General features: G+C 38.0%; 1 protein-coding gene across 1 annotated transcript in view; it reads right to left on the reverse strand.

Moving 5' to 3' along the window:
- LOC143807873 (CD109 antigen-like) overlaps positions 1-16,536 on the reverse strand; it is a 159,120-nt gene extending 142,584 nt beyond the window's left edge. Inside the window, exons 1-5 of the mRNA XM_077289890.1 lie at positions 16,384-16,536; positions 14,880-15,040; positions 9,508-9,536; positions 7,872-8,105; positions 6,134-6,259 (exon numbers count right to left, since the gene is read on the reverse strand). Coding sequence (XP_077146005.1) covers positions 6,134-6,259; positions 7,872-8,105; positions 9,508-9,536; positions 14,880-15,040; positions 16,384-16,457 — 624 coding nt within the window. The 5' untranslated portion in view covers positions 16,458-16,536. The remainder of the gene's footprint in view (positions 1-6,133; positions 6,260-7,871; positions 8,106-9,507; positions 9,537-14,879; positions 15,041-16,383) is intronic.
- Between the last annotated feature and the right edge of the window lie 719 nt (positions 16,537-17,255).

The raw sequence follows: 17,255 nt of genomic DNA on the forward strand, positions 1-17,255 counted from the left end.
CTGTACCAAAATGGTTTTCTGTTCATCTTGCCTCTCAAAAAATGAAAAAATGTATGTATCCCAAGATGGTACCAATAAAACCTATAGAAAAAACAAGCTCTCATATAGGTCTGAATTTAGAAAACTTAAAAAGTTTTTGTTAAAAAGTAGTTTTCGTGTGCAAAAGTAGTAAAACATAAGAAAACAATATAAATTGGACCCCATCTTGACTGAAAAAAAACAGAAATGTAGAAATTTTTGCAAATTTAATAAAAAAGAAAAACTGAATCATGGTCATAGTCATAAGTATTCAGACCCTTTGCTCAGACACTCATATTTATGTCACATACTGTCCATTTCCTTGTGATCCTCCTTGAGATGGTTCTACTCCTTCATTGGAGTTCAGCTGTTTAATTAAACTGATAGGACTTGATTTGGAAAGGCACACAACTGTCCATATAAGACCTCACAGCTCACAGTGCATGTCACACCAAATGAAAATCATGTGGTCAAAAGAACTGGCCAAGGAGCTCAGAGACAGAATTATGGCAAGGCACAGATCTGGCCAAGGTTACAACAGAATTTCTGCAGTACTCAAGGTTCCTAAGAGCACAGTGGCCTCCATAATCCTTAAATGGAAGAAGTTTGGAACCACCAGAAGTCTTCCTAGACCTGGCCATCCAGCCGAACTGAGCAATCGTGGGAGAAGAGCCTTGACGAGAGAGGTAAAGAAGAACCCCAAGATCAATGTGGCTGAGCTCCAGAGGTGCAGTAGGGAGATCGGAGAAAGTTCCACAAAGTCAACAATCACTGCAGCCCTCCACCAGTTGGGCCTTTATGGCAGAGTGGCCCGACGGAAGACTCTCCTCAGTGCAAGACTCATGAAAGCCTGCATAGAGTTTGCTAAAACACACATGAAGGACTCCCAGACTATGAAAAATAAGATTCACTGGTCTGATGAGATGAAGATAGACCATGTTCATGATAATTCTAAGTGGTATGTGTGGAGAAAACCAGGCACTGCTCATTACCTGCCCAATACAATCCCAACAGTGAAACATGGTGAGGGCAGCATCATGCTATGGGGGTGTTTTTCAGCTGCAGGGACAGGATGACTGGTTGCCATTGAAGGAAACATGAATGCAGCCAAGTATAGAGATATCCTGGATGAAAACCCTCTTCCAGAGTGCTCTTGACCTCAGACTTGGCCGAAGGTTCACCATCCAACAAGACAATGATCCTAAGCACACAGCTGAAATAACAAAGAAGTGGCTTCAGAACAATTCTGTGACCAATCTTGACTGGCCCAGCCAGAGCCCTGACCTAAACCCAATTGAGCATCTCTGGAGAGACCTGAAAATGGCTGTCCACCAACGTTCACCATCCAAACTGATGGAACTGGAGAGGATCTGCAAGGAAGAATGGCAGAGGATCCCCAAATCCAGGTGTGAAAAACTTGTTGCATCATTCCCAAGAAGACTCATGGCTGTAGTAGCTCAAAATGGTGCTTCTACTCAATACTGAGCAAAGGGTCTGAATACTTATGAACATGTGATATTTCAGTTTTTCTTTTTTAATAAATTTGCAAAAATGTCTATGTTTCAAGGTTTTTTTTAGCCAAGATGGGGTGCAGAGTGTATATTAATGAGAAAAAATGAACTTTTTTTTAATTTACCAAATGGCTGCAATGAAACAAAGAGTGACAAATTTAAAGGGGTCTGAATTCTTTCCGTTCCCACTGTATCGTTTCAGTAATAGATCTACAAAAAATTATTCACAAAGTGATCAAAAAGTCCTATATATTTAACAATTGTTAAAAACTAAAACTTATCACTTAAAAAAACAAACCTTTATACAACTTCATCTAATAAAACAAGTTATGGGTACCAGAATATTGAGACCAAAAAATATTTTTGAGGACAACAGTGTCAAAACAAAGCAAACCTATACAAAGTTTGTATCATCTGATCGTACACACTTGTGCACACTTGTAGAATAAAGATTACACTGCATGGTTTAGAAAAAAAACACACATTCAGAATGGTATTTTTTGTTCATTTTGCCTCCCAAAAAGTGCAATAAAAAGTTATATCTGTGAAATCCATCACTCCAAAAAAGTGTTTACATTTTTTTCTGGGTTAATATTACCCATATTCCATGGTCTGGGGTACATTATGTGATATCTATCACTCCAAAAAAGTGTTCAAAAGTTTTGCTGAGCTAAATTTCTCATATATACATTATTCCCTGATCTGAGCTACATTTATGTGATATCTAACACTACAAAAAAAGAGTAAAAAAAATTGTGCTAAAAAAATTTTTCTGGGTTAAATTACTCACTGCTATCGTATTTTGTGGTCTGGTGTACATTACTATATAACACTCGAAAAGAATAGTTCAAAAATTTTGTTGTGTTAAATTTCTCATCTATACAGTATTCCATGCTGTGGGGTACATTTCTGTAATGTCTAACACTTCCAAAAAACTTTGAAAAAAATTTCTGGATTCCATTCCTCAACCATACAATATTACGTGGTATGTTGTACATTTCGTTGGTATATAACACTCACAAAAAGCCTTGTAAAATTATTATTGATTCAATTACTCATTCATACAGTATTACGTGCTCTGTGCTACATAATGATGCTATTAACTAAAACAAAAAAAGGTTTGACTTAAAGGAATAACAGACCAGACAGATCTGTGGCTCTTGCCAGGCATGATCATGTGTGGTAATGGCTGTAACCTGGTGGGTTTGTGAAGCTTGGCAAGCTCACACATGTACCATGCTTGGCGCACATGCTCAACTTGGTAGTTCAGCATTTTCTTAAAACCTACCCAGATTTGCCAAAGGCTTCTGATCAAGGTACCCCGCATTAGCAACAATTTCCAAATGTCGGTTACAGCTGCCACCACTCTGGCTGTGCTGCAGCAGTGCATGTGAGTAGCAGCTTACCGACTATTGTGCGGCCTGCCCTTACACTGGAAATCCACACTGCACATGCTGGCAAGGCTTTGTGAGCAGCAAAGACCAGATGTTGAATACAAGCTACAACATGCCTGTTGGTATTCTGATCAGCCTCTGCACATAACAACTGAAGAGTGAGCATGGATGTCAGATATTTGTGCAGTTCTCCAAGACTTTGAGGACTCCACAGAGATGGTAAGCAGCGATGATGCCATAGTTAGTGCAACGATCCCGCTTCTGTGCCTACTTAAACAGTCGCTGCTCACAATTAAACATGAAGCTATGCATGCGGTCCAGGTAGCGATGAACGAAGACATGACACAGGGTGATACTACCCAGCTGAACCTCATCTCACCTGCTCAGCGTGGATTGGGTAACAATGGGGAGGCAGAGGCTGAGGAGGAACAAGAGCTGTTGGCTAGCACAACAGAGACTAGGACCCACACAACCTTCATCCCATCTCTTCTACATGGATGTGCTGAGGAGAGGAATGAAGAGGAGGAGGAGATGGAAAGTTGTCATCATGATGGAGACAGGGAAATGCTGCCAGTAGGGACCTAGTCATATATGGCCGACTTTATATACCAACGCTTTTCCTGCAACCCTCATTATATGTATCTTGGCCAAAAAAGAGTACTGGTTGTTCACCCTACTAGACCCATGCTACAAGGAGAACTTTTCATCTCTCCTTCCTGAGGCAGAGAGGTTTTCTAAAATGTTGCTATACCAAAAGGCCATTGCTGAAGATATGTTGAAAAAATTCCCATCATACAATGCTAGCAGCAGCGTGGAAGCTTCCTCCTTGCCCAACCAAGGAGATGAGGTGAGGGAGATACACAGCAGAGGCAGTGGTACACTGTCAAAGCCCTGGGCCAATTTCATGGCACCATCCTAGTGTCCAGGCCCCAATGACTGGGTATTTTTGACAAGAAGAGAAAAGTTTTTAAAGATGGTCAAGCAATACCTGGCTGACCAAACCAGCGTACTCCCTAATTCCTCTGTGACCTTTAACAATTGGGTCTCAAAGCTTGACACCTGTCATGAGCTGTCCCTCTATGCCTTGGCAGTGATGTGATGCCCTGGATTAGCCCCCACTTTTCCACACCACCAGATGACAGCAGCACTTAAAGTGTTTTCAATGTTCAATATTTGAATGAGGCCCTCCAATTGTTGCCTTCAAGGGTGTATGGATGACCCTTAATATAATTTTTTCCTGGCTTTATACTTTGTGCAAAGCCTTTATGAATGTATGAGTACAGCAACTACACTCTTAAAATATTTATGTTAAATATTAAATACATTTTTCTGGATTCAATAAGTCATTCATACAGTTGAACGTGGTTATTGTTACATTACAGTGGTATGTAAAACTAAAAAAAGTGTTGAAAATTATTTATGGATTCAATTACTCATCCATAGAGTGTTACGTGATCTGGGGTAAATTTCACTGCTATATAACCCTCCGAAAAGGCGTTTCAAAATTTGTCTGAATTCAATTACTCATCCATATACTATTACTTTCTCTGGGGTACATTGCGGTTGTTTAAACCTGAAAAAAATTGTTAAAAAATGTATTGGTTTTGTATTACTAATTCAAGGAGTATTACATCTTCTTGTCTGCTTTGCAGTTCTATCTAACCCTCAAAAATCAAACTTTTTTCGATATTATATTGCTCATCCATAGTGTATTAAATGTTGTTCGGTACATTTCTGTGGTATATATAAAATACAAAAAGCAGTGAAAAATGTGTGTGGATTCAGTTGCTGATCCACACAGATTTATGTGCTCTTTGTTACAATTCAGTGTTATATAAAAATAAAATTAAAAAAACGTTTGTTTTCAATGATTCATCCATTCCCTGTAACGCAGTTTTTGTTGCATTTCGCTGGTATAATATACTCTAAAGAAAACTTCCAAAAATGTTTATGGATTCATTGATTCATCCATACAGTTTAACGTGATTTGGGTAAAACTATGATGGACTAAAATTTTTCAAAACAACTTGACCTGGTACAGTTCACAAAATATTTATGGTGAAAAACAGACTATTGTCACATATACTATAGAACTTGGTTTATGAGAAATTTTCTTAATATTTTAATAAGGCCACCCAGTTGTTGCTTTCAAGGGTGTATAGATGATGCTGTTTGCAATTTTTGGAAGGCTTTGCACTCTGCATAACTTTTAGGCATTTAGGAGGACCACAACTATACTTTGCTCACAATATTTGAATAAGGTTCTACAGTTGGTGCCATCAAGTGTATATGGAGGACCATGCTTGTAATTTTTAGAAGGCTTTGCATAGCCTTTATGAGTCTAGGAGTACCACTACAGAATTTGAACACAATGTGTATGAGGCCCTCCTTTATGTCTAATACAGGGTGTATTTGAGTCCCTCTTACAACACATTTTTGGTAGTTCTTACTTCCTTCATAAATTTTACTGGAATTTCCAAATTTTTTTACATAACAATTACATTTTGCCTTATATAAAAGTCAGTATACAGGAAATAATGTTTCTTAACATTTCATTTCCTGTAAACTCAAATTTTTTGTCAATTTTGAATGTTTTCTTTTTGACAGTCCTTATAGTGGAATAAAAATGTGACACCATTGTTCTCAGCAGCAATCTGGGAGTCAGACATGCTTCCAAGGGTCTTCCCCATCCTGTTCTCCTTCCACTTAGCACTTCCATTTCAAGATTTTCACTGCCCCCACAGACCTCTTTGTAGGGTCTGTCAGAAACATCTTTGGATTTCCCATTGACGCCCATTATACTTGTTACTTGAAATAAGCATTTGAACATCGGGAATGGCTTGGTTCAAGTAACGAGCATCTGAGCATTTTAGTGCTCACTCATCTCTAAATAGTTATAAAAAGAGCTTCAGTGCTGTTCTTAACAGCTGGAACCCCAACCTGGTTCTGCTATATTTTTTTTATGCCTCATGGGGAGTTTTTAGTTTTTCTTTGGACCAGCACTGCAGGGAAATAGGTTGACCTAGATGGACTAGTATTTTTTTAACTTACTACATTACTATGTTACAATATAGACATATTGACATTAGTTTAAAGTATTGTAATTCAGGGAAAACTGCAATCCTTGTAATAATACCAACATATGAGAGTATGAATAATTACATAGGGTTCCAGAAACATCTATTGCACTTTGTGGCATGAGTTACTTACATTACAATTTGCTTGTATAGTCCAAGCACCAAGCATGGGTTTGTTAGAGAGTGAAAACACAGTTGAAACAACCCCTAGATCTGTCTTCATGCTCAGTTTCTTCTGGACAATGTTATATGAAGAATCCTACAATTAAAGAAAAATTAACATTTATGGAGATGTGTTAGATTTTATTTTAAGGTTGAAAATGGTTTCTAATCTGTAGGACAGATGTTATAGGGCAAGAGAAGATGATCAGATTTCTAGACGTTTGTGTTAAATTTTTCAATAAGGCCACATTCACACGATCAAGATTTCATCAGTATTTTACATCTGTATTCATAAGCCAAAACCAGGAGTGGGTGAAAATACAGAAGTTGTGACGTGTTTCTATTATACTTTTCCTCTGATTGTTCCACTCCTGATTATGGCTTACAAATACTGATATAAAATACTGACCAAATACTCAACATGTGAACTGTGTCTACTCGGCGGTACTACTAGTAAATGACAGACTCCCTTATTTGACTGTGCATGCAGACAGCTGTCAGTCACCAAGTAGGAGTGCTCCACCTCTCCTTCTCTGCACTGTTCTGTCCACAGATCGGACTGTAAGTTCGTACGTGACTGGTTCCCTTTAATCTAATAAAAATGTCTGTTATATTTTGTTTTCTTCTATGTCATTTATTCACTGATACTGTACAACAAATTACTCTATTCTAAGCAATTCCAGAGACAGGTTACAGTTTTGGTAGCCCAGTGTCTGCGTACCACGGTCAACAAAACCATCTCTCTACTAAGAACTGGATTTCTACCAAAAGAGTTTTAAATGGATCAGAATCAATCAAATGCAGCTATTGTCTTTACATACATAACACAAAAGCTGTAGATTCCCAGGAAGCCTTGCTTATAAACTCTATTATCAACTGTAACAAAAAGTGATCAATACGGTATTAGTAAAGACTACAGTTTGACATGCAAAGGATAAGCCCATGCACAGGTCCATCGATGGAAGATGGAAGAAAAATTCAGCTATGGTTTTTTTCACCATTTTACCGTATTACCAATTTATTGGTAAAATGTATGGTGTCAATCAAAACTGCAACTCGTCCTGCAAAAAGCAAGCCCTTAACCATCGATTTAGATTAAAAAATAAAGAAGTAATGCCTGCGGTATGCATGCCTCCCCTTCTTCCAAGAGTCATAACTTTCCAAAAGCAATCATTTTTAAGTATGGCAATGAAACATCACCAAATCTGTTAGGTTGTTTTTTTGTTATACCTTTTTTCCTCCAGTATTTACCTTATATGATATAGTATATATATTTATACACTGTATTAGCTCGGACATATATGTACATGGAAATATAAAATGTTAATTTTTATTTGTTACATTTTACATTTTATTTGTTACATTTTACTATTTTCATTTGGAGAAAATAGAGAGAACAGCAGCACTATGGTAATTTACAGGAATGGGAGCAGGTTTCAGGATCCTGGTTAGAAAACCAAAATGCATATATACCTATTAATATATTAATTACTTTTTGCACTGTTATGTGAGAAGATATCATCCACAAGCATAACTATATATATATATATATATACGGTATATACAGTATATATACATACTGTATATGTGTGAGCGTGTATATATATAAATATATTTATATGTATACTCTTTGTACAAGTCTATGAAAACATGTCATCCATATCTACTGTATAAGACGAACAAAAAAGTTCCAAATCTTAGCGACGTACCATGATGACGATGTCCACGGCTCCTTCTTTATATGGCTTCATGTCAGGATTTACAGTGATTATCCTGATGTTTACCTTTTCTCCAGCCTTGTACACATATTTGTCAGTTTGAATCAGCACATGCACATTCCTCATTTCAACATTGATCAATGTTGTCTCCGAGAAGATCACTATGCTCTGAGCTGATCCATTCACAGCCAGCGTGTAGGAAGTGGATGTAAAATTTGTTGGGACCTTTCATACAAAAAAAATGCAATCTTAGTCTACAACTTAAAGTGAATCTGTCACCAGATGTCTTTCTTGAGAACAGAAGTATACAGATTTCACACATTCTTGCTACAGTCAATATAAAAAAATACAGTCCTCATCACTGAAATGACAACACCAAGAAGGACAAGCCATAAGGTTTTGCAAATTGAGGAAGTAACAAGTGTCTCTAAGATCTGCAAGTGATCACATTTTCAACCACCTAACTCTAATTTGTGGCACGTGGGATAGGCATAGAAGTTTGATGGAAAGCAAATTGTTTTAGCTATATAAATTATGGAATGATTGAGCAATGCCTCCTGTTGGTCGATATGCCAATTTTCACCACTTGTCACAAACTGAGAGGGTCAGAATCTTGGAACCAGTGGAATGGACATTTCTCCAAGGGGTTCCAGGAGCAGTTTTGTTGCTCAAGCTACTGTGAGCTAATTTTTATTTGATTTTGTTGCTTCCCATGTTTCATTATTAAACTGTGTGAAAAAACCCTCTAGGTGTTCTATCGACTTTGCAAGTCATCACATATTAACAGGATGGATTATAACTAGTGATGAGCGAGTGTACTCATTGCTCGGGTTTTCCCAAGCACTCTCAGGTGGTCTCCCAGTATTTGTAACTACTCGGAGATTTAGTTTTCTTGCCTTAGCTGCATGATTTGTGGCTGATAGACAGCTTGAATACATGTGGGGATTTCCTAGCAACCAGGCAAACCCCACATGTACTCAGACTGGCTAGCAGCAGTACATCATGCAACTGCCTCAACAAAAACTAAATCTCCGAGCAGTTACAAATACTCGGAGACCACCCGAGCATTCTCCGGAAAACCCGAGCAACGAGTACACTCGCTCATCAGTCACTAATTATAACATGCTGATTGCTCGGGGTCCTACAGCTGCTAATCCCAATGATTCAGAGAATGTGGATGTAAAGCACCCTGTTTAAGTGGCGCAGTGATAGTGCAAGTGTGCTACTACTACCTTCATTGTCTGTGAGATTAGCGGAGATCCATAAACAATGATGTTGCTATCGCCTTATTCGAAGGGTGCAACTTAGAGCCCCGTTCTTGAAGCCCCACCATGCAGCATGAAATCACTTATCCCATGATGGGTGATAACTTTCAGTGTTTTTACAACATTTTTAAATACAACCTGTCATCACGTTTTTACATACAACTTTTATACTAGAGTTCTCATGACTGGCACATCAGATCTCTATAAAGCAAGATACTATTTTTATTGGGGACCAAGCACATTTCCAGCCATACCACATCTTCAATGTGTAAAAATGTGCTATGATATTCCCTTTAAAAACTTCGAAACTATAGCCTCAAAAATAAATGATTGTATAAAATGAAACGTATCCAATAACTTACTGCTGGGAGAGTCATAATTCCAATTGAATCTGAAAAGAATAAAAAAATAGATCTAAGTGATTTGGGTACATAATTACCATATATGTACTAACATTAACTAGCTGTGCTAAAAATAGTTATTTTGAGCCAAAAAAGGTGTATTAATGAAATATAGTATAGAAAAATCAACAGAATCTATAAAATTTCCATCTCTGTTAATGAAGATGAGAAAAGTACAATGTTTTGTTCTTAAAATACAAAGTAAAATATGATCAATAAAAAATTGGTTCAATAAAGACATATTGTCAGTTTTGGGGGTTCCCTTCTGTCTCATGTCAGAAAGCAAAATAGTCATGATGCCAATATAAACAGAGCATTAACCCATTCCTGACATATGAAGTACAGTTATTTCATATGTCAGGTCCCTGACTTTGAAAGGGGTTCACAAGCTCTGCCAGTGGCTGTTTACCTGTTAAATATTAAATGTGCACCGGCAGGGAGGCAAGTCATTCCACATGCCCATCGGTGCCCATGAAGTAATCACGGGATGGAGATGGGTTGTCATGACAGTTGGGTTATGCTGAAGACCTCTGAGCTTGTGATGACAGTTCAACTGTGAAAGCCAGTGTGTAGCTGGCGTTTATAGGATGCAATGATCCTGATGCACAGATACAGTATGCACAGTACAAGCGATCAAACAATCACAGTTTCAAGTCTCCTAAAGGGACTATCAAAAATAGTAAAATGTGAAAAAAGTTTGTAAAAATATGAAAAAAGTAAAAAGCAAGTTCAGATCAACCCCCTTTTTCCTCATTAAAAATAAAGAATAAAGGAATTAAAAATTGTTCTTTATAATCTTCAAAGGATTTTACTCAGGGTGACCATTAACCTTAATCTTTCAGTCACAAGTGTGTCATGTCCTCCTGGGAGATCTGGGGTTAGGGGATCTTTACGTACTGTGAATTGCAGGTCTTCCATTTAACCTTTGTGTTTCATTCCTCCTATTAAATTATCTTTGTTTCCTTTGGTGCTGAAGAGGCTTACAACTCTTGGTTTGATGCTTAGAGACATGCAGCTCCATCTCACAGCTGCTCCTGACCTGCTCATTTCTGCTCTCTATAAAATCTGGCCAGACTTTCTCATCTCTGCCTGTGAAAGTTTTCCTTCCTGGCTTGCTGGAGTTGGTGTGCTGTAGTTGGAGTTCATAGTTGCTGCTGGAGATTGTTGTCTGCTGTTTTTTGGTGCATGTTTTTCCATTATCCTATTCCAATTTGGTTTGTACCTTTATATCCTTCCCTTTACTCCTCTTTGACCTTGGTGAGTATTTTTGCATGTAAGTTGCTTTTTATTATCCTTGTTTGTCTTACGTATATACACTAACATATCTGTCCCAGGCCTCCTGCTGGGGGAGACTCGAGTCTATCTTTAAGGGTACACCCAGGACAGGGATAGTAAGGGTCCCAGTTACAGGGACAGTTTGAGACCCCTGGCCTTCCTTACCGAAAACCGTCACAGCACTATACCTTCATCATGCAGAGAGGTGGAGGGGTTGAAGGGATGAGTATGGTGTCACACTGTTATCTTGAGGCAACAATGGTCGTTTCTGGCTGTCCTGACTGCCTCTATGCTTCCTGCAGTCGCTTCCCTGAAAGAACTGGTTTTGGCAGCTTATCTTAGTTTAGTCTGACAGGAAACACTCTTCTTCCTGCAGGTTCTGGACACAAAAACAACTTTCCTAAAATCCCCAGGGGCTGTGCTGACCACTCCCTGTCTAATGTAACCATTTCAATCCTACGAGATGATGGTTGACTCTAAGGCTAAGTTCACACGTTGCAGAATTGCCGCGGAAATTTCCGCGGCAATTCTGCGCCTCCTGCCGCGGGTATATCGCATGCAGAATTAGCATAATTGGCTTGCAGAATGCTAGAGTTTTCCAAGCGATCTGTAGCATTGCTTGGAAAACTGACTGACAGGTTGGTCACACTTGTCAAACATAGTGTTTGACAAGTGTGACCAACTTTTTACTATAGATGCAGCCTATGCAGCATCAATAGTAAAAGATCGAATGTTTAAAAATAATAAAAAAAATAAAAAACATTGTTATACTCACCTGCAGACCTCAGCGGCGTCCGTTCCTATAGCTGGAGTGCAGTGAAGGGCCTGCGATGACATCACTGTCTTGTGATTGGTTGCGTGAGTCACATGAGCGGTCACGCGACCAATCACAAGACAGTGACGTCATCACAGGTCCTGAACCACATCATCTATAGGAACGGAAGAGAGATCATGCACCGGAGAGGCGGGAACACTTCGGGGGCCATCAGAGGGTGAGTATAGGACTATTTTTTATTTTAATTCTTTATTTTTTACCAATTATACGGTGCCCAGTCCGTGGAGGAGAGTCTCCTCTCCTCCACCCTGGGTACCAACCGCACATGATCTGCTTACTTCCCGCATGGTGTGCACAGCCCCATGCGGGAAGTAAGCAGATCAATGCACTCCTATGGGTGCAGAATCGCCACGATTCCGCAATTTTAATGAACATGCTGCGTTTTTTTCTGGAATGCGATTCCGCTCAGGAAAAAAATGCAGCATGTGCACAAAAAATGCGGAATGCATTCTATTACATAGGATGCTTAATGTAAGCGTTTTTTTCGCGGTTTTATAGCGTTTTTATAGCGAAAAACCACAAAAAAAACGTAAAAAATATGCTACGTGTGCACACAGCCTAAATCATCAATGCAGCTTCTACTTGTCACAAATAAATATACATATTTGTGTATTTGCCAGAATTATGTATTTTTGGTCCCCGCAACATTGCAATAAGATGCAATAAGAGGCGATCAAAACATTGTATCTACCCCAAAATGCTGTCAATAAAAACATCAGCTCAGGGCACATAAAACAAGCTCTAACACAGCTCCATATCCCAAAAAATGTAAAATGTTATGGGTCTCGGAAAAAGGTGACACAAGCAAAAAAAAATGTTTTAATTTAGTTTTTTTTTACAAATTTCCAAATTTGTTTTCACTTCTTAAATTAAAAAAACTATACATGTTTGGTATCTGCGTACTCAATCATATTACCAGGTCAGTTTTACACTAAAGTGAACATGGTATATACATTTTTTTTGCGATTTCAACACACTTGGAATTTTATCCTGCTTTTCAGGAAATGCCAGACCAGAATTGTAGCTTTTTGGTTATCGCAACATTGCAATAAAATGTAATAACATGGGATCAAAACATTGTATCTACCCCAAAATGGTATCAATAAAAACGTCAGCTCAGCAAACAAAAAATAAGCCCTCACCCAGCCCCACGAAAATGGAGATGCTACAGGTCTCAGAAAATGGCACCTTTTTTTTTTCTTTTTTTACAAACTTTGTATTTTTTTCACCACTTAAATAAAAAAGAACCTATACATATTTGGTATCTGCAAACTCATAATGAACTGGAGAATCATAACGGCAGGTCAGTTTTATCATGTACTGAACGTGGTAAAAATAAACAATTGTGGAATTGCACTTTTTATTGCAATTTCACCACACTTGGAATTTTTTTTCCAGTTTTCTAATACATTATATGTTAAAATCAATGGTGTTGTTCAAAAGTACAACTCGTCCCACAAACAAACAAGCCTTCACATGGCCATATTGACAGAAAAATAAAAAAGTTATGGCTCTGGGAAGAAGAGCAAAAATAATAACATAAAATCTCAAGGTCAAGAAAGAGTTGCAGTACACATAGCATGAGTGTTGGGAAACACATTGATAGGTTTTGACTCCTTCACAGAATTACAGGTGCTTCTCAAAAAATTAGAATATCATCAAATATTGAATTTATTTCAGTTCTTCAATACAAGTGAAACTCATATATTGTATGAAGTCATCACAAACAGTGTGATCTATTTCAAGTGTTTATTTCTGTTAATGTTGATAACTATGGCTTACAGCCAATGAAAACCTAAAAGTCATTATCTCAGTAAATTAGAATAATTAACAAAAACACCTGCAAAGGCTTCCTATGCATGTAAAAAGGTCCCTTAGTCTGTTTCAGTAAGCTTCACAATCATGGGGAAGACTGCAGACTTGACAGATGTCCAGAAAGCAGTCATTGACACACTACACAAGGAGGGTAAGCCACAAAAGGTCATTGCTAAAGAATCTGGCTGTCCACAGAATGCTGTAGCCAAGCATATTAATGTAAAGTTTATCGGAAGGAAAAAGTGTGGTAGAAAAGGTGCACAAGCAACCAGGAAAACGCAGCCTTGAAAGGATAGTTAAAAAAAGGTAATTAAAAAATTTGGAGGAGATTCACAAGCAGTGGACTGCTGCTGGAGTCATTGCTTCAAGAGCCACCACACACAGACGTATCCAGGACATGGGCTACAAGTGTCATATTCCTTGTGTCAAGCCAACATGACCAATAAACAACGCCAGAAGCCTCTTACCTGGGCCAAGGAGAAAAAGAACTGGACTGTTGCTCAGTGGTCCAAGGTGTTGTTTTCAGATGAAAGCAAATTTTGAATTTCATTTGGAAATCAAGATCCCAGAGTCTGGAGGCACACAATCCAAGCTGCTTGAGGTCTAGTGTGAAGTTTCCACAATCAGTGATGGTTTGGGGAGGCATGTCATCTGCTGGTGTAGGTCCACTGTGCTTTATCAAGACCAAAGTCTTCGTAGCCGTCTACCAGGAACTTTTAGAACACTTCATGCTTCCCTCTGCTGGCAAGCTTTCTGGAGATGGAAATGTCATTCTCCAGCAGGAATTGGCACTTGTGCACACTGCCAAAAGCACCAATACCTGGTTTAAAAACTTGATTGGCCAGCAAACTCGCCTGACCTTAACCCCATAGAGAGTCTATGGCGTATTGTCAAAAAGAAGATGAGAAACACCAGACCTAACAATGCAGACGAGCTGAATCCTGTTATCAAAGCAACTTGAGCTTTCATAACACCTCAGCAGTTCCACAGGCTGATCACCTCCATGCCACACTGCATTGATGCAGTAATTGATGCAAAATAAGCCCTGACCAAGTATTGAGTACATTTACTGAACATACATTTCAGTATTATTGTTATTATTTATTTATAAGTAAGCCAACCTTTTGGATTTTAAAATCATTTTTCAAGCTGGTGTTATAAAGTATTCTAATTTACTGAGATAATGACGTTTAGGTTTTCATTGGCTGTAAGCCATAATCATCAACAGTAGCAGAAATAAATACTCTACAGTGACTGTTTTTCTTGTACAGTCATTCTAACTAAAATTGTTTCCGCCTTAAAAAAAACGAGTGCAATTACAGTATGTAGTAATATTTTTGGAGCCTGAGCATCTGAATGGTTAGATTTTATAAAAGCAAACTTTAAATAGAAATAAATGTTGCCTCACCATTTTGGAAGACTTTGCTTGCGCTCGCTATAATGGTGCTATTATTTATAATTGCGGCATTTACAGTAATTTCAGAGTATTTGTCACCAAACCAGTGAACAGCCAAGGAAGTGTTAACACCAGGGATTATACTGGCAGGTGTAGAAATGTAGTATGATGGGCTGGAAAGCAAAGCAAATATGTTAACATCAGCCAATATACATTTATTAGGTTCTCTCCATGATGATTTACTTTGGGTAAGAACCCAATAAGCTTGACTTCAGATATCCATAAAACGCCATTCGAGTACAAACTGTGATGTCTGGACAGGTTGTGTGCAGGGGCGTAACAACCCCAGCCCCACTTCAGCTGGATGTGAAGGCATTTGATGCCCTTAATAAAAACATTGTTTCGTCCCACAAAAAAAAGAAGTCATCATGCAGCTCCACCAACCGAAAAATGTTTTTTTAAACTTCTGATTTTTTTCACCACTTTAATAATAAAAAAATTGGACATGTTTGGTATCGCCGTAATTAAACTGACGAGCAGAATCATATTGCGAGGTCATTTTTACCACAAAATGTACAGCGCAAAAACAATTCCCAAAAAGCAATGTCAGAATTGTGTTTTTTTCACAATTTCTCCCCATTTGAATTCTGCAATTCGTTCTGCAAAAAAAACAAGGCCCCATATGTCTATGTGGACATAAAAATAATAGAGTTATGGTTCTGGGAATAAGCTGAAGAAAAAAATGCAAACATTTTAATTGTTTCTGTCATGAAGGGGTTGCAGGTTACCCGTCATTAAACCACAGCCTAATATTACTTCATACCATCCTATTTTTCTTAGTATGGTGCTACGGCATCAGCACTATGGTTTCTCTAAGCCAAAGAATCACATTATATACAAAGCAGATGTTACATAGGATATCTATGAAATGTATTACCTAAATGCCCATTTTTACAAATTTGCGTAATCAGTTATTATTGCCAAGGTACTACAATGTACAAATAGTTAATTTATTTAAAAATAAATTAGGAAGCTGAAATATGAAGTTGCAGAAAGTCTTCAATTCTGTCCTTTACCAGTGTAAATGTGTCTATATTCGTGTAATAGTGTTGTATCCTCACTGATTGCCATCCTCCTCATTTTCCAGCATCGCTCCACCAGTCTTTATCTCACTCACTTGACTTCCTTTCTTACCCGCCGCCTCGTTTTCACTCTCCATAGGCCTTCATTGTAAACATGACCTCTGGTCCACACAAACTCCAGTGTGGTCCAACAGGTCAGAATAGAAGTGACATACAAGAGAGTGAGACCAGAGCGATTCTGGAGACAGGAGAAGACTACGATTGACATATTATCACACTTACGCATCGTTACATATACATTTTCACAAAAATATATACAAAAAAATATTAGTAAAGCTTCTTTAAAGAAAATATTCATGGTTATTTTATAAAAAGACAGTAACATTGTAATGAAATATGTTACACTACAGACAAGCAATGGAGACATCACTTACCTGCCATTACAGGAGACTAGATACAAGAAAAAGAAGACCGTGTGCCTCAAGACAGGAGACCTCAATGGGTACATCCTTGACTTTCCACGGAGATTACAAGTGAATTACTTCCAGATACAACAAAAGAATGATCTTGTCTTCAGAATTACAGCACAATTTAAGCTTGCCCTTGTAAGAAACCCAGCCCTCAAGAATCTGATACTTATTACACACCTTGTGAACAAAGACACAAGCAAACCTGTGTATGATAATCACTATTGCCTAACTCTACCTGCAGCAAACATCCTGTGAAGTGCATCACCTTACAGATGTTTACTTTACCAAGTTTCATAGTCTTTTAGTCCCTCAGATCCACCATAAAATGTAATTTTTTTGTACCCAATCAGAAAGTGTATTGATCTATGTCTTATTGTCCCCATTTTTTTTGTGGTACAGATCAGGTTTCCTTATTACATCTACATGGCACCAATATCCTAATTTTGCCATCCTTTCATATGGTGAGAAATACAATGACATTTACCATAAACAGTATTTTTCCTTTACTTCTGGGGTGTCAGGAAATATATTATTTGTGCCTTCCCTGCTTTTCCTATGTACAGTACCTATTACAAATGCAAGGGATTTAGATTATATAAGTCCTCTTTTCCTATGTTTCCTTATTTATGTAAATGTCTTGTTTAAGGGTCAATCAAAACACTTGGTAAACACAAAATAACATATAATCTAACCAATACATGATAAATAGTACTTATCTGTACAAGAGGAAATGCAAAGAACACACTGATATGTTTACCTGGGTTCTCTGCTCTTCCTTCTTCTCCATGTAACAAAGTAACCTCATAATTATACCATAATAGATTATTATTTATTTT

Source organism: Ranitomeya variabilis, chromosome 2 (genome assembly GCF_051348905.1).
Source record: "Ranitomeya variabilis isolate aRanVar5 chromosome 2, aRanVar5.hap1, whole genome shotgun sequence".
NCBI classification, from domain to species: domain Eukaryota; kingdom Metazoa; phylum Chordata; class Amphibia; order Anura; family Dendrobatidae; genus Ranitomeya; species Ranitomeya variabilis.